This window comes from Ammospiza nelsoni, chromosome 15 (genome assembly GCF_027579445.1).
Source record: "Ammospiza nelsoni isolate bAmmNel1 chromosome 15, bAmmNel1.pri, whole genome shotgun sequence".
Lineage (NCBI taxonomy): Eukaryota > Metazoa > Chordata > Aves > Passeriformes > Passerellidae > Ammospiza > Ammospiza nelsoni.
Genome location: NC_080647.1, coordinates 19,356,287 through 19,373,451, shown reverse-complemented (window position 1 = coordinate 19,373,451; position 17,165 = coordinate 19,356,287). Strand labels below are relative to the sequence as shown.

General features: G+C 54.7%; 1 protein-coding gene across 1 annotated transcript in view; it reads left to right on the top strand.

Annotated features, from left to right (window-relative positions):
• MID2 (midline 2) overlaps positions 1-17,165 on the top strand; it is a 63,148-nt gene that overhangs the window by 35,029 nt on the left and 10,954 nt on the right. The window contains exons 3-7 of the mRNA XM_059483092.1: positions 7,399-7,494; positions 11,147-11,254; positions 13,383-13,531; positions 13,939-14,066; positions 15,047-15,190. Of these exons, the coding sequence (XP_059339075.1) occupies positions 7,399-7,494; positions 11,147-11,254; positions 13,383-13,531; positions 13,939-14,066; positions 15,047-15,190 (625 nt within the window). The remainder of the gene's footprint in view (positions 1-7,398; positions 7,495-11,146; positions 11,255-13,382; positions 13,532-13,938; positions 14,067-15,046; positions 15,191-17,165) is intronic.

The window sequence follows — 17,165 nt, the reverse complement described above, 5'->3', positions numbered from 1 at the left end:
ACACCCATCGAGGCAGCAGGCAGTGCAGGGTGCCATTAAAATGTCCCCTTCAGTCTCTTGGGTGTCCTGTGAGAGCTGCTGCCACCCTGCTTGTTCACAGGTGGGGATGCCTGGTGCTCCAGCAGCTGTGGGCCTCACATGGGCCCTCTGACTGCTGGGGCCCAGGGGCTGCCCTGCCACACATCCTGCCTCTCCATGGCCTGGAGGTGGGTGCCAAGATCTGTCCCAAAATGTCTTGGTTTATAAGGAAGGATGCAGGAGAGGGAACACCCAAAAGTTGCTGTGCTGTGGCCTGTCACAGGAATGAAAGGAACCAGCCTTTGCTGGAAGGGTATTTGGTGGAAGTGTCAAGCTGAACTTGTCTTTGGGCAGCTCCTGGTTTTCTCTTCCAGGAACTGCAGAAATGTGCTGTGCTTTGCCAGGCTTCTGCCTTGTGCTGACTTTTGGGTGGAGTCACACACTTAGGATGGAGGAGAAGGTCCGGTCACCCCCTAACAGGGAGGGTGTCAGCTGCCTTATTCCCATCCTTTTTCTCATAGCCAGGAAAACAGCTGTTGGGAGGAAGGAGTTAAAACTGGAAGATTTAGTGAGGAGGAATACTTTTGCTCAGTGGCCTTGCAGCTGGGAATGCTAAGAACATCGGTGTGGGAAAACTCATTTATTATGCCAAGTGTTGTTCATCCTCTGCCTGTTTTGAGAAGTAGAATTCCTGTGTAGGGGTAACACACTTTGACAGACATGCTGGAGCCTCCTGCTGGGAGACAGGGAGACCATAAAAACACAGCCTTGTGATAAACTGCGTGTGCACAAAGCCCTCTGATACACTGGGGCACGCAGCCCGGCCTGCTGGGATGAGCTGAGCCTACAGGAGCAGTGTCCCCGTGTGTCTGTGCTGCCCAGCAGTGAGGTAAGGAAATGCATCTACTCCTGGAATTTCCACTGTGGCTTGGTGTCCCCTGGTTACCTGTGTGTGCTGATTGCCACCTGAGCCCCATGTGGGTGCTGAGGAGCAGCTGGTTCCATGGGAGACATGAGGAGCAGCTCCTTCCATGGGAGACACGAGGAGCAGCTCCTTCCATGGGAGACATGAGGAGCAGCTCCTTCCATGGGAGACACGAGGAGCAGCTGGTTCCATGTGAGACATGAGGAGCAGCTCCTTCCATGGGAGACGTGAGGAGCAGCTCCTTCCATGGGAGACATGAGGAGCAGCTCCTTCCATGGGAGACATGAGGAGCAGCTGGTTCCATGGGAGACGTGCGTGCGTGGCCGAGCTCTGGCAGCAGGGATTCTCTCCCACCACAGCCATTTCTCTTGTCTCTGCCTTGAGGAGGACAGCCATGCCAAGGACTTCCAGGTGTTCGGACTCTTACAGTATTTTGCCTGAAGGAATATTTTTGGAACCAAAGCCCCTGCTGCTGTTAAGTAGCACAGGGACAGGGGTAAACAAGGAACAGGCAATGTGCACCCTGGAGCTGCACCAGGCAGCCAGACACAAACCTTGCCAAGACAATGCTCAGACCAAGTCTGTAACTAATCAGCGACTTTGGAGAAACAACACCATTAAAGTAATTTGTGTGACTTTTCCCCCTTGTGACTTTTCCCCAGGATACTTTGATTTACAGGAGAACTAGCAGCACTCCCTGGCCCTCGGGTTGTCATAGGAGCAGGAACATTTGGTCACATTCCTGGGTAACAGAGGCCAAAGAGTGAGGCACTGGGAGGAGGTGAGTGGGACCCTAGGTCATTCCATCAGCAGGTGATGGAGCAAGTTTTACCTGCAGCCATTTCTGTCCCTCTCATTTCTCAGCTGAGATGTACCCTAGAAAGGGAGGAGCTCTGCAGGCATAATTAAATGCTGGAGCTGCCACGGATGTGTGCGCTGGTAATGGTGTCCCATGGGAGTGTGGGTATGAGTGACACCTCCCCATAGGTGAGGCAGCTGCATGACAGATTCAAAGTGTGCTTTTTAGCTCACATGGTGGCACAAGCAACAGGATTGCTCCCCAAAAGCAGGCAGGTTTGGGCGATGCTGGTTGACTCAGCCCAAGGGAAGATGCCGCAGAAGAGCCGCCAAGACACAAATCCAGGCTGTGCTGATTCGGCGGCAGCACGTGCAGCGCCTGCAAATCCCATACTCAGCTCACCCTGCTTGCTCGAGTTTTCCTCTCAATTTAAATTCCCAAGGAAACACAAGACACAGATGCAGCCCACGCAGGAATGCTGTGTGGAGGAGCTGGATCCCACCTGCCTGCCTGCCTCCCTGCCCAGCCCAGCACAGCTGCCCCTGTGGGCTCTTGCAGTTCCTTCCTTTCTTTCATCCCATTTACAAATTGGAGTGTGGCCACTGAAGTGGTGGATTTACCCCACTGTGGGCAGGATGCAGCCTTAGGTCGTGCCAGGCTGGGATTACCCCGTGCTTTCTGTGAGGTGGAGAGGCTGGGGCCACCCCAGCTGGGCACCGGGGACATGGCTGGAGCACTGTGTGCCCACGTAGCATGGGTGACTCCTGCCACAGGGCTCATGGTGGATGTGGCTGGGAGCCCTGGCTGTGACAAACCTACCCCTGTGCCACCTGCATCCCCAGCCCTGCTCCCCACAGGGAGCCTCCCTCCAGAGCTGCTTCCCAGCTGAAGGTGAGTGTAGAAAGAGCAGTCAGGGTTTAAGCCTAATAGATCATCAGGGATTAAACCTGATTAATGGATTTGGAGCTGCTTTTTGATTGCTCACACTGATCAGGGGACATGGGGCTTGTCTCCCCACCCTCAGGTGTGTGTTGGTCGAGTGCATCCCCCTGGTCCCCGTCCCCTCCATGCCGGGGTCACTGCCAGGGCCCCTTTGCCTGGCTCAGGCTCTGCCTCTTGACTCTTCAGCACCACCAGAGCCCCCTCCCACCCCCATGCTCTGCAGAGCCACTCGGTTTCTGGGTCAGCTCTGCCAGTGGCTGACAGCAGCCCCAAATGCTGGCAGAAGTTTCAGCTCTTACTCTGTCTGTTTGGCTCCAAAGTGACTTAAAATGCATTAATGTCACACATGGCAGCCCAGTGCTGTCCCTTTGTCACTTGTGCTGTTGTCTAGGGACATTCTCTGAGTAAAGCCTGGTAGCTGACTGGCTTTGTATATTTTTCCCCAAAGTTTTTTATTTTCTTGGTGGTGGGAATTTAGCTAAACATAGATTTGTGGAGTCACAGAATGGCTTGGCTTAAAGGAGACCTTAAGCTCATCTTGTCATACCCCTTTTCCTGAGCAGGGACACCTTCCACTGTCCCAGGTTGCTCCAAGCCCTGTCCAACCTGGCCTTGAACAGTACCAGAGATCCAGGGGCAGCCACAGCTGCTCTGGGTACCCTGTGCCAGGGCCTCACCACCCTCCCAGGGAACAATGTCTTCCATATATGTAACTTAAATGCCCCCTCTTCCAGTTTGACTCACCTGGATGTGCTGCTGCCAGGGCTGGCAGTGAGCAGTGCCGTGGTGAGCCCTCTGTGCAGCCATGGCAGGTGGGAGTGGGAGCATCCACTGGCACAGGAGCAGTGTCAGGCTCTGGGCCTGCTGGGGCCACTGAGAGGAGCCTGATCTGTGCAGTGCTCTCAATGCCTTGCAAGTGTCTAAGGCCAGGTTGGACAGAGCTTGGAGCACTCTGGGGTAGTGGAAGATGTCCCTGCTCATGGCAAGGGGTTCTATAATATGAACTTTATGGTCCCTTCCAAGCTTCTGTGATTTTAGTTTGGCAGCGCAGAGGCAGCTGCCAGTGGAGTGAGAGCGACAGCCCCACTGTCACTGTCCTGTTCCAGAATCCCCCCAGAGCAGATGGGGTTGGAATGACCGTGGTGGGAGCTACCTGCAGATCACCCTGTCCAGCTGCTGCTTCCCAGAAAGCTGTGCCAGCATTCCCGAGACAAACCACATCAGTTCCATCGTCCCCACAGTGGGTGCCTGGGGCAGCAGGTCAGTGCAGAGCAGTGTTTTGGCCAGGAACGGGGACATGGGTGGAGGTTCCCACAGCTCCAGTGCGATTACAGCTGTCTCATGCTATCAACAACGTTGTGGTTTTAAAAAATGAGCAACTGCCTCCAGAGCTCCATGGCAGACTCCTGATGCCCTGGGCAATGTCCTGGTGACGTCTGGCTTCCCTGTGCTTCTCCAAAACAAGTCAGAGGACAGCCAGCAGGAATCGTGCCCCGTGCTGGGACCTGGCAGCACATCCTCAGCCCTGAGGGCTTGACTGTGCATCCTGAGCATGGCAGCGATCCCGATGGGATCATTCCCTGCCCTGTCCAGGTGAGGCTGGGGAATGCTGGTGCCTTCCAGGAACTGGTTTTCCTGACACTTTGGCATGCATTTTGAGGTGGGTTTGCCTTGGTGCCTGTGTGCCTGCACGTGGGTTTGTGGATGCACACGTGATATGTGTTTGTGGTGCGCAGGAGGATCGGGGCAGGGATTCGCCTCCATTACTGGAAGTGATTATAGATGAACAGGGGCAATGAGAAAAGCCCTGAGTAAATCACTGGAAGTATCACTCTCCAGTTTTGGCTGCCTCCCCATGAAGATAAATGCAGAAACCTCTCTGGGGTAAGGCAGAGCCAAAGGACACCCTCCCTGCCATCGTGCCAGGCTGAATCTCTCACCCGTCAGAGCAGTGCTGAGGGATGGAGCAGATACCCACCACCCCTGCATTCCTAGGGCTTTCCCCAGCTGCAGGGTTCTCCAGGTCCTCCCATCCCACACCCACAAGTTCATGCCACTGGAGGAGATCTGAGGCTTGCATGGCCCAAACCCCTGGGGGCTTGGACTCCCCTCAGGTCTGTGTGGCATGTGGGGAGCCTGTTCTTTGGCCACCTGTTTGGGGCTCAGAGCCTGCTCTGTTCCATCTCTCAGCTGGTTAAAGCCACGGGGCTGACAGCATTTCTCAGAGTGACCCAGCTGCCAGACTGGTGCATGGGCTGGGGACCGGCCATGGAGGCCAGCTGTGGCCAGGCACAGGCAAGGTTGTGTTTGCACAGGGACCAGGAGGACACCACGTATTTATACTTCCTGAAGTGGTCTTGAGCCCGCAACCTTGATGGATTCTTCAAACAGAGAAATAAGTCTTTAGTTTAGTTCAACTGCTTGTTTGGTATTTGGAGGAAAAAAGAGTTGTGTCCCATTGTGCCCATAACTGAAGAAACGTGAGCATTGGTACTTGCAGGTCAGTGCTGTGTGATTACTCTCCTCTGGTGGACAGTGTAAATAAGCATTTATCGTGTATCTGGTGACTGGCAGGTGAGGGGTGCAGGTGCTGAGCTGCTCTGCTGGAGTTGTGTCAGGCTTTGACCCTGTGGGTCCCTGACACTCGGCGTGGGGGAGGCTCAGCCCTGTCCCAGGGTGCCTGGGCACTTCCCTCTCTGGTGCTGCTGTCCCTGGGTCACCCAGGCCCTCCTCCCTGCTCAGCACCAGTGACTCCTGCTCAAGGCCTTGTTATCACTTTTTCTCACTTGTCTCCCCATTTGTAGAGAAATCACCTATTTGTATTTCAGGAGAGAAGGTGGAGGCTGGTGGAAATGACGGGCATTTTATAAAGCAATTAAAACCCAACCCCTGTAATTGCTGCAATTTATATACACCTACAAAATAACCAGCTGGTGTGATCCAGGCTTCAAGCCCATTTTTTTAATTTCAGCACATCAAACAGATGGAAACATGCCATCTATGTTTTCCTGGGATGCAGAGGGGTTGGCAGCGAGGGTCTGTGGGTGCACTGAGGGGCAGGGGAGCAGCAAAGGGCTGTGGAACCATGGCTGACACCAGTACGGCACCTCTGATTGCCTCAGCATTGCAGAGAGGATGTGTGATGAAGGGCTTGGTGCTCAGGGACAGGCTTTGTGTGTGTTTGTGGATGAGAGGAGTGATGCCATCCCCTAGAAAACTTGGGATGCTGCAAATGGGGTGTGGGCACGCGTGCTTCAAAGCTGTACCCCAGCCCCCCGCCCTGCCCTCCATCACAGCCTGGAAGATTAAAGCAGATCGGTGCGAGTTCAAAGCTGCAACCTCAGTGCAGCCACACTGGTGATGAGGGAGGTAATTAGCAAGTGAAATGTTCTTTGCTGTAGTGAAATGATGTTTATAATATTGGGTTATGAGGAGAGGGGGGTGGGAGCAGCTGGCTTTTCCATTATCCATACAGCCCCACTCTCTGCAAACCCTTCTAGCATAGCCAAGGCTCTCTGGGTTTTATTCCACTTCTCCAGCCTGTTCCTGCATTCTGCCTTGCTTGCCCTTGGCCAGCAATTTTCAGGGTTGCAAATGAGCTTGGGATATTTTAGGAGCCAGTGGTTTTCCAGGAATGAGTGCTCTGCCTGTGCTCTGTGCCTGTAATTCAAGTTCTCCTGGCTCAGTAGCCCCCAGTTACCCACGTGTACGGAGAGGGGCTGTGTCTATGGGCCTGCTGGAGTCAGATGAAAGCCTCAGACTGCAGTTCCTACTTGCAGATGAATGAACCACCTCAGGGACCCTCTTCCAGCCCTGGAGTTTAAAATATTAATAGGATATCATTTCCTGACAAGCACTGCAACAAGTAGCGAGTGCTTTGTTGTAAAGCATTCCCGTTAGCAGAGCACCTGGAACTGGCAATGCTGTGTCTCTGGAATTGTTAACACCCAGAAACTGTCTTCCCCCCATGGCCACAGGTATCAATATCCCCTCAAATGAGGTCTTCATGGGTGCTTCACTGGATCCCCTCCTTCTCCCAGAGCACTGGGCCCCAGAGCAGGCCCTGCATCCCCGTCCTCTCAGGTCATGATCTGCTGGCAGAGATCTGCTGGCCATGGGCCACTGGTCATGACTGCCTGGTCAAGAGCTGCTGGCTGGGATCCACCAGCCATGATCCACTGCTCGTAATCTTCTGGCCCAGATCCAGTGGCTGTGATCTGCTGGCTGAGGTCTGCTCTGCTGAGCAAAGGGCAGCGTGGCTGGGGAATGAAAGCCAGCGCAGTGCAGCTGAGCTCTCCCTGCCTGCGCCATTGTAGCTCCAGCTGAAGTGGTTGGCAGAGAAGACATCCCTCTCCCATGGCTCATCAGGCTTTTGTTCATCTCCCTCACCCTGTGCAGAACAAAATTGATGATGAAAATAGTCAAAATTTGCTCTCCAAAGGAGTGGCAAAGAGCAGGCACCCATGCTGTCCTGTCCAGCTGGTGGCAGCCCAGGGTCACCGCAGTGCTGGGCTCAGTGTCTCCCGTGTGGCACAGCCCCTGGCACGGGCAGGAGCTGCCCAGGACCCCCAGAGCCTTTGCCCAAGGTGGTTCCAGTGTCCCTCTCTCAAGCAGTGTACTTGGTGGCAGAGGGTCTCAGCTGCTGGCAGGGGACTGGGGATACTCCAGCTTTGCTGATCTGTTTTTCCTCTTTCTCCCATTTCTGGACCTGCAGCAAACCCTGGAGACAAATCTCACGAACCTGGTTAAACGCAACAGCGAGCTGGAAAACCAGATGGCCAAGCTGATACAGATCTGCCAGCAAGTGGAGGTGGGTGAGACCAGGGGGGCTGGGGAGGTGCCCGGGGCAGCTCCCAGTTCTAGGGGAGCAATGCATGGATCACACCAGGGTCCTTTCCTGGGACTTCCCTGGAAGCAGAGATGAGTGTGGGATAGTCCCAAGCAGTGGAGCACACAGGGGTGGTTCCCAGGGGTCTGAAGGAGTTGTCATGATTGGGAGCCACTGAGGAGAGACATGGGCTGCTGAGCTGGCTCCAGGCAGCAGGACCTGCCTGCTGCTCTGTGCGGGGGAGCAGCTGCTTTTGGTGGAAGACTGAGTGAAACTGAGTGTGAAAACAGGGCTCAGCCAAGTGACACTGAGCTTGTAACAAGGCTCATCAGCTGGGTGACACTGATCCTGCAAAGAGGTCTCAGCTGGGTGACACCGAGCATGCAGCAATTCCTTGAACCACAGCTTCCCTCAGGACTGAACCCCAGGCTGCTTCCAGGACCCCAGCCATGGATTCAGGGGGAGTTTGCAGTGCCTGAGAGAACACAACAATTGTTTACTTCACCCACAGCACCCCAGGCCTTGCAGGGTGTGCAAGTCCTGTGCCTCCCCTGCACTCCCCCAAGCCATCGCATGGGGCCAGCAGGATGCAGGGATGCTGTGGTGGGATGTGGGGATGTTGCCTCAGGATGCTGTGGCAGGATGCAGGGATGCTGCAGCAGGACAAGGGATCCTCCTGTGCAGGGTGGAGCCATGTGCCCACAGCAGAGCATCGATGATGCCTTTGCCTAGGGAGCTGCAGCTTGTCCTTCACCCCCTGAACCTCAGAGCAGCTGGGGTTTGGGGCCCTGAAGGTGCTTCAGGCCCTGTGGTGTCTGCAGGCAGCATCAGCACTTTGTTCTTCACTCCCTCAATAATGTCCTGATGATCTGGCAAGAGGAAGTGAGTGCAGGAGCCCTTTTTGTGAGTGCCAGCAGGGCCCAGTGTGCCGCCAGCAGCTGGCAGCCACTGACACAACGTGCAGAGAGAAGGAGGAGGGGACTGAGATGCTCTGAACTTCCAGCCAAATTAAGGAGCAGAAAAATCCCACTTGGCTCTGCAGCACTGCTGGCCTTCTGTATCACTGATGTTGTCCTGCTTTCCCTGCCTGTGCATCACTCTGCAGTGGGAATGGCTTTGTTGGAATGGTCTCTCCTGGGCTTCCTCTTCCCCAGGGCTCAGTGGGCTTGGGCTGATCTGGGAATACAGATGGCAGGGATGTTTGGCAGAGAGAGAAGGAGCCAGGATGCCCTTGCAGAGCTCTAGTGGCAGTCAGCAGCCCTTGCTGCTCTGATGGGCCATGCTTTGGCTCTGAGAACCCACCAGAGATGGAGCAGGGATGTGGCTGGATGTCCTGGATTCCTTTGAATCCAGCTCCAATGTCTTAATGACCTGACATAGGATAAATTGAAAGATATTTGGTATTTCTGTCTGATCCTCAGAGTCTGAGACCTCTAAGCTGTCATTTTTGTCAGAGTTTGTGAGTTTTCAGCTTTGTCAGACGCTCTGCTTAAAATAACAGTTGAAATAACATTTCTCAGCTCAGTTGAATGCACAGCCAGGCCCTTGGAGGCCCCTTCGCAGAGAGCACAGTAAACTGTGAAGCAGAAAATATCTGTGCTCTCCATCAATCTGATTCCAGGGAATTTTACTTCTGAGATATTTGCAGACATGGCACACAGGCAGGCACATGCAATTCCCATGTACTCTGTCCCCCAGAAATATCCAGTGTAAACCTCATGGCATGTCCAGAGAATGGTGCCACCAACACCTTGAGGGACAGGGCTGAGAAGGGCAGAGAGAAGAACCCCAGAGAAGGGCACTGCAAGTGTCCCCTGAGCCTGTGCTGCCCCTCAGAGTGACTCTGGTGCATGGGGGGGCTGTACTGAGAGAGGTTGAAATGGCCAAATCCTCTGGCAGTGATGGAAATGTGGACCAAGGAGGGCAGATAACCCTCCAGAGAAGCTGAGTTTGTAAAACAGGGATAGTACCAGCCCAATGTCCCAGTGTGGGGAGAGCAGAAGCTGCAGGTGTGCTGTGGGACTGTGTCACAGCAGCCTCAGTGGGAGCTCCTGGTGTCCCCAGGGCACAGCTGCTGCCCAGCCAAAATCCTCTTGAGGGCTGTGGAGGTGGGATGGGTCCTGTGGAGCTGCCAGGAGGAGGCTTGCCTGCCTGTGAGTCAGGCTGTGGGCTGAGATGCTGCTTCTCATTTCCAGGAGGTGCAGGACAGAGCTGGTTTATTCCAGGACTGTTGTCCCTAGCACATTTTCCCCCAGCACTTGGGTGGGTGAAATATTTTTTCTCTCCCTTTTCACAACTAAAAGCTGCCCAGCTTTCCTGCAGCCATAGCACCTGCTGAGTGTTCACCCCAAACCCAGCATTCACCTGGGAGCTGGTTCATCCATGCAGAGTTCTGTGGCCACTGTCCAGGTGTTTTTGAGCCAGGGCTTTGCCAGTGGAGCAGTCCTGGTCTGCAGAACCCCCTCCATGCTCTGCTGGCCCTTTGAGGGAACCCAGCCTCGAAAATGCTCCTGTTTTGGTAGAAGGCAACTGGGAAAGGGACTGTGATGTCCTTTGAAACTTCACCTGTCTTCAGCCCCCCTAAACATCAACATAATTGAGGGTAGATTTCTTGCCCTGGGCAGGCTGTGGATGGCTACAGATTTACATTGCCCTGTAGCCATCCTGGAAGGGGAGCACTCCAGGCCTGAGCTGGACTGTTGGACAGCAGCTGGTTGGAGGGATGGACCCAGGGCCAAGCTGAGGTGCCCCAATCTCCCCTCCTGTCCCTTGGCCTAGCATTTCTTTCTGGCCCCTTGCTGTGCACAGCCTTCAGCCTCACTCTCATGTGTCCCAGAAGCTGAAAGAGGAGCTCCAGGTTTGTGCTCCTGGGAAGCTGGGGTGACAGCCATCCCTGTGGGCACACAGCTTTGAGGGACCAGGGTGCTGCCAGCTCTGCCACGGCAGCAGTGCCACAGCAGCAGTGCCACGGCAGCAATGCCACAGCAGCAATGCCACAGCAGCAGTGCCACAGCAGCAATGCCACAGCAGCAGTGCCACAGCAGCAGTGCCACAGCAGCTCTGCCACAGCAGCAGTGCCACGGCAGCAGTGCCACAGCAGCAATGCCACAGCAGCTTGCTGCAGGCTCCAAACCCTGGGACTGTTCCCCACCCCCCTCCACATGCAGCAGATTGGGAAGATTTTCCACTGTTTTTCCTCAGTGGAGCTCTCTTTGCAGACCATCAGCTGTCTCCCACTCCAGTGTTGCATAATCTGCTGGCCAGGTTTAAAAAAAGATCCTGTAGCAAAAATGTGGTTCACTCTAGGCCGCCTTGTTTCAGAGGGATTTGGGAGTATGAAATGAGGAAAACTGATTTCTGTCCTATAGTGTGCTTTAATGCAGTGCTAGGGCTAGATTCCTCTTCCATGAAGTGCATTCCCCCTTGTCTTGTCCTGTCCATCCTCCCATGGATACTGCTCTTCCCTGGAGGCAGAGAACTGGAACCTCTGCTTGTGCCCCCGCTGCACTCTGTGTGTGTGCACTGCTGTGAGCACACACATGAGAGCATGCTGTGTGTCCCTCCCAACACCTGTGTGTCCCTCCCAACACCTGTGTGTCCCTCCCAACACCTGTGTGCTGCTGTTCCTGGCCAGGTGAACACAGCCATGCATGAGGCCAAGCTGATGGAGGAGTGTGATGAACTGATGGAGATCATCCGCCAGCGCAAGCAGGTCATCGCCGTCAAGATCAAGGAGACGAAGGTGAGGGGTCCCAACTCATGTGTCCCTGGTCACAGGTCCCCTCCTGTGGGGGTACAGGGTCTGCTCCTCCTGTCTGGGAGCAGCATCCCGCAGGCAGTGGCGCTGGGACGTGCCAGCCTCGGGCAGAGGGGCTGCAGCAGCGCGTGGTGCATTGCCATGAGGGGTTTGCTTTGAGCAGCACCCGTGCATCTCCTTGTCAAAGCTCCATCTGTCCCCTGGTGCTGCCCTCCATGCCACCCCATCTCCAGGTGTCTGTCACTGCTGCTGCCCCAGGGCTCCTCTGCCAAGGACAAAGCATGTGCTGCTTGGAGGAGGAACAGGCCTGTGTGTTGGTTAGCGTGACAAGTTGGTGCAGAGGCTTGGATCACTCCAGACAGCTTCCTCAGGGCTCTTCACCACTGTGGTTTGAATAGAATAATGTGGAATTAATATTGAAGGACCATAGTCCAGTGCTGCAGTGAGAGCAGAGGCTGCATGCTCTGCATTGCAGCACAGCTGAGGGGGAGCTGCTTCTCACCCTCATCTTTGTGGGAGTGTTGGACCTTTCCTCCAGTGGCTCCAGGTGTTTCCCAGTGGTTTCTATCTGTAGCATCCCACTCCACAGGGGAGGGACCCAAGACTCAGAGATGTTCATGGTTGAAAGGAATGACAAATGGGTCAGGGTCCTGGGGGCACTGCCTGTGCTTACGGGGGGGGACCTTTTTATAGGTAAGTTTTGCCTTCCCTGGGAGTTCTCACCTTCTCTGCAAATCAGTTCTCATGCACAGTCCATTCTTCCAGATGTTTCTGGAAATGGGTCAGAGGCTTCAGGGGTCTTTTGTGGTCTTGATTCCTCTACAGTCCATGCCACTGCTTCATCTCACTCCTGTGCTGTGTTGTGCTTATTGCCAGGAGCCACAGCAAGGATGTTTGTCCCAGGACAGTGCTGCCCTACCTCCCTGGGGCCCTTTCTCGAGTCCCAACAACCCTCAGCTGGCTCTGCAGAGGTACAGCTGTTGATGTTTGAGACATCAGCCTTACCTTCTGGGCTCTCCACGTGCAGCAGCAAGAGGGGTGGAGGGCCATAACTCTGAGGGTGCCCAGGAGAGCTTGCATGACCCCACTGCTGTTCTCAGTGAGCTTGGGTGTGCACTGGGGTCCCACCACGGTACCCATGGCCAAGCCCCAAATCCAGATGCTGCCAGGCAGCTGGGAGCAGGTTCCACCACGTGTGTAGGCAGCAGAGCCCCCGGCACAGCTCCAGGACATGCTGGCAGCAGAGGGAGCTTTGAAATCCTGCTTCTACCCCAAGCACTCCAGGGAACATATTTCATGTAACGGTGCCGTCTGCCGGCCCATCTGTCTGTCTGCTTGCTCTTCCCACCCTCTTCCTTGACTCTTCCAGACTCTGCTGTCCAGTTCCCGCCATGCTTAGAAAGACCTGGAAGCTCCAAGATGTTGTTTTCCTACAATTGGCAGCTGGGTAGAGGTGAAGGGCACAGATTAGTGCCCAAACCCTCCACAGAAGCAGTGGAGAAAGGAGTAACCTCTAGAGGCTGTGGCTGATTCAGAATTCCTCCAGTTGAGGAGCGAGGAATTCTGCTTTCCTGATGGATTGCCATTTGGTTTTCCATTTGTTCTGCCCTGCTTTGCCTGACAAATGGCCCAACACGTGCATGGAGCCTGGGAGAAGGGAGGGGAGAACATGCAGATTCTCTCATACCTTGGTCACCCAGCAGTTCAGTTCAGCACTTGTGAATGTGATGTCTTCCATCAGCTCTGTAGACACTTCCCCTGTTCCTGAGGTTCCCTTGCCTCGTGCTGAGTGACTGGCAGGGGCTCATGGCAGCCTGCTCTCCTGGGCTGGCACGGGGGGATGCTGTATTTGCATGGCAGGAGTGGAGGAGGATGTGTTGTTCTCCAGGGTCCAGCGCATGTGGGACCCTCAGAGCAAGCACAGGCTGTGCCCTGGGGCTTTCCCACCCACAGCAAAATCCAACATGGAAAGTGCTTTGCTGAGCTCCCTCCCCAGAGCCATTGGGACATGCCCGTGCCCTTCCAGTGCTCCTTGCTCGCCGTGAGCAGCTGCTGGCCCAGGGTTCCCTCTGTGCCTCTCAGGCTCCTGAGCCCCTGTCCCTCTGCCCGGCAGGTGATGAAGCTGCGGAAGCTGGCCCAGCAGGTCGCCAACTGCCGGCAGTGCCTGGAGCGCTCCACGGTCCTCATCAACCAGGCCGAGCACATCCTGAAGGAGAACGACCACGCCCGCTTCCTGCAGACGGCCAGGAACGTGGCCGAGAGGTGGGCTGGCCTCGGGACCTGCTGCTGGAGCTGGCCCTGTTGTAGGTCCCTGCCCAGAGGTGAACCAAGTCCCCTGCAGTCACTTCCCTGGAGATCCCCTGCCATCCCTGCTGCCCTCACAGGACTGGGCTGCATGGCAGGTCCTAACAGTTCTGTGGAACCATGTCCCCTTCCCTGGGGCAGGAAAGTGGTGGAAATGCCACTCCAAAGGGAGTTCAGGGGCCAGTCAAAGCTGTAAACCCCAGGGGTGGAGCCCTCCCACTCTCAGGGAACCCGTCCCCAGGGGCAGTGGTCTGTAGGTGCAAGCTGTTTTCCTGGCAGCAGGTGAGGCACAGTGAGGCTGTCCCCATCCCTGTGCCTCCCTCATGCACCCTGTTGCATACTGATGGTCCCTTCTTTCCTTCCAGGGTCGCCATGGCAACTGCATCCTCGCAAGTCCTGATACCAGATATCAATTTTAATGATGCCTTTGAAAACTTTGCTTTAGATTTTTCCAGAGAGAAGAAGCTGCTGGAGGGGCTGGATTATCTCACAGGTGAGTGCTCAGGTGTGCTCCACTCTGTGTCTTCCCCTCAGTCCCCTGCCCTGTGCTCCACCAAGGGCTGGCAGACCTATTTAAGGACTTAACCAGTAACAAGCACCAGGTCATCTGTGGCAGAGCGGGGCCTGTGCTGTCCCCAGGACAGTGATAGGTCCCCATCCTCCTGTTTCACCCTGCTGTTCCTGGAGGACCCACGGAAAAGACCAGAAGGCTTAAAAATTATGGTCTCCATGACCTGGTGGGGGAGGCTGATGTCCATAAGGATGCAAGAAGGATAAGGATTATATGAGGGTTCATAAGGATTACAGGGGAGGAATGATGAATTAACTAATTATTATACTTCTATGGCACTCTGTGCTTTAACATTTCCATTCTTCTGCCCTTTTTCTGGGTCACCTGCTTCTAAATTATGAACCCTTCTGGGTGGGACCTCAGTGGGCTCCTCAGGGCTGCCCTGATGCCCCAGCACAGACTGATGGCTGCCCTCGGGGGTCTGGGAGCAGCAACAGCTGCTGGATCAGCCTGTGCTGCAGCACTGGAGGGATGAGAGCTCCAGGGGGCAAGGACATCTTCACTCACCCAAATCCGATTTTATCATCATGAGGCAGATCGGCTTTCAGTGAAAGATTAGCACAAGCATGTCCAGATCAGTTATGGGATGAAATACTTACTCCACAACCAGGGCAGGGAAATAAGTGGATTTGGAAGTGGGTTCTCAGCCTGTTTCAGGGTGGGGGTGTCAGACCTGATGGAGCAGCAGTGAAAACCCTGTGCTCTGACCTCTGGATGCCTTGTTAAACTGAAAGGTTCAGTTCAGTGGGAAACATAATGACGGATTAAATGAGAGAGGTTTTGGTGTTGAGAGTACTACTGCCACAAGCCCATCTCAGTCCTAGCATGAGTGGAAAAGGCCTGGGTTTTTAAGGAAGGAAAGCCCAGACTGACCAAAGTCTGTGGTGTGTGCCATCCCACAGCGCCGAACCCGCCGTCAGTCCGTGAGGAGCTCTGCACAGCCTCCCACGACACCATCACCGTGCACTGGATGTCAGAGGATGAGTTCAGCGTCAGCTCCTACGAGCTCCAGTACACCATCTTCACCGGCCAGGCCAACTTCATCAGTAAGTCACCTCACTTCCCTGCAGCAAGGAGTGCCATGCTGCCCACACAATCTCCAGCTGCTCCATCCCTGGAAGTGTCCGAGGCCAGGCTGGAGCAGCCTGAGATAGTTGAGGGTGTCCCTGCCCATGGCAGGGGGTGTCACTGGATGAGCTTTTAGGTCCCTTCCAACCCAGAGCGTTCTGGGATTCTGTAAGGAAAAGGTTCCCAGTTTCATCAGTGGTTTTAAAGGCTGGGTATTTATGGAGGAAACAGCAGCAAAGGATCTACCAAGGCCTAGTGGATCAGAGCAATAGACATCTCCTCATGTTGGGGGGGCCATCCCTGAGGTGCTCTGGTCTGCACTTGGTGTCATCAGCCCCAACTTGGTGAAGCATCAGGAACATTGGAGGCTCCTGTCCATCTCACAGCTCCCAGATCCATGGATACCTGGGATCATACGCAGGGCAGCGCTGGCTGCTCCATGGCTGATAACTCTGGTGGTTTATAAACCCCTCTGGAACAGCTCTGATGCATATTTCCAGGTAATTTTTCATGAAAATTACTGCCATGCCTCGTTGTTTTTTCCAAAGCACCACAGATTTGTCTCACAGGAATGGGATTTGATTTGAGGGCTGAGGACAGAATCACTGATGGTCTGTGAGAAAGTTTTATTCTGGGTTTTCCTAGCAGCACTTGCCGTTGTCAGAAGTGCTGACCAGGGCCCTCAGAGTGGCTGTTTGGGCTGCTGTCAGTCTGTCCCCCTGGACGGAGGACCTTGGCACCGGCAGCACGGTGTCACGGAAGGCTGTGCAGTGCACTCTGAACTGTGCAGGAAGCTGACAGAGAAAGCTCCCTGTGACTTTCCAAGCTGGATCTCACCTCCCCAGCCCTGGCCCAGCCTTTGTCCTTGTTTTGGAAAACAAGATGATGCATTTCCCTTCCATGGTAGCTGTTGGGTGCCGGTGCTGCCACAGCCAGACCCGCCCTGCTTGGCTCTCCTCTCCTTCCCAGCTAGAGCATGTTGTCTCCAGCACTTGGTCCTCTAGAAGCCTGGAGAGCTCAGCCACCTCTCTGGCTCTGCTCTTGAATGTCCACCAGCTCCATGTCCCTTGCACTTCCAGCTGTGGACAGGATGGGGACTTGCTGGTGTCACCCTGTGGTTTTGGTAGGGAGGGATGTCTGAAGGTCCCTGTGCTAGCTCTGTGCAGTTTGGGCTGACAGGTTGCTCAGGGTTGCTCCTTGAGGAAGAAGGACTGTTCAGGGATGGAGCATCCAGTGCTTCCTCACCCTCAGCTAGGAGGATTTTGCCCTTTTCCTCTCAGGATTTCCCCTGCTGCAGCTTGTGCCCTTGCCTGGGATGATGCCAGGGAAGGATCCACTCTCACCTTTTCCCACATGCCACTTTGGACACATGTGGCTTGGAGTCCCATACACCAAGGGACTTGGGAATGAGTCACCTGCCCACCTCTGGCAGGTGGGGCACAGGTATTGGGAAAGGAGCTGTGGAGACCATGAGGGTGAGGAACAGTGAGGGCAGTGCTGGAGTAGAGCCCAGAGGGTCATGTGTCAGAAGTGTCCTCCTTGGCCAGCCGGCAACCTCCAGTTGCTCTTTGTAGGACGAGTGAAGAAAACATGAGTTAAATCCCTGAGAAGAAAATTAGTAACTTACTGTCCCTTGCAATAGCACAGTTTGGGTCATGGGACTGTGTGAGCCCTGGCTGAACTCATGTGAAAAGAGTTCAGTTGGAACACTGGAATGCTGAACAGGGCCTGGGACCCTGACCAGGAGAGGAAACACCTTTCCAAGGTGTGCAGAGTTGGCCTGTGGAATCCATCCCCTTCACACTTCCATCAAAGCCAAGAGTTTGGCAAGAGCCAGACATTTTTGTGGAGGATGAATGCTACAATAAAAGGGATTTTTTTAAAGCTTTGGTGAGGGTAGGAGCGAAGAGGTTAGTGTTCAAGACCAAGCTCTTTGAGGTTGTTTTGCAAAAG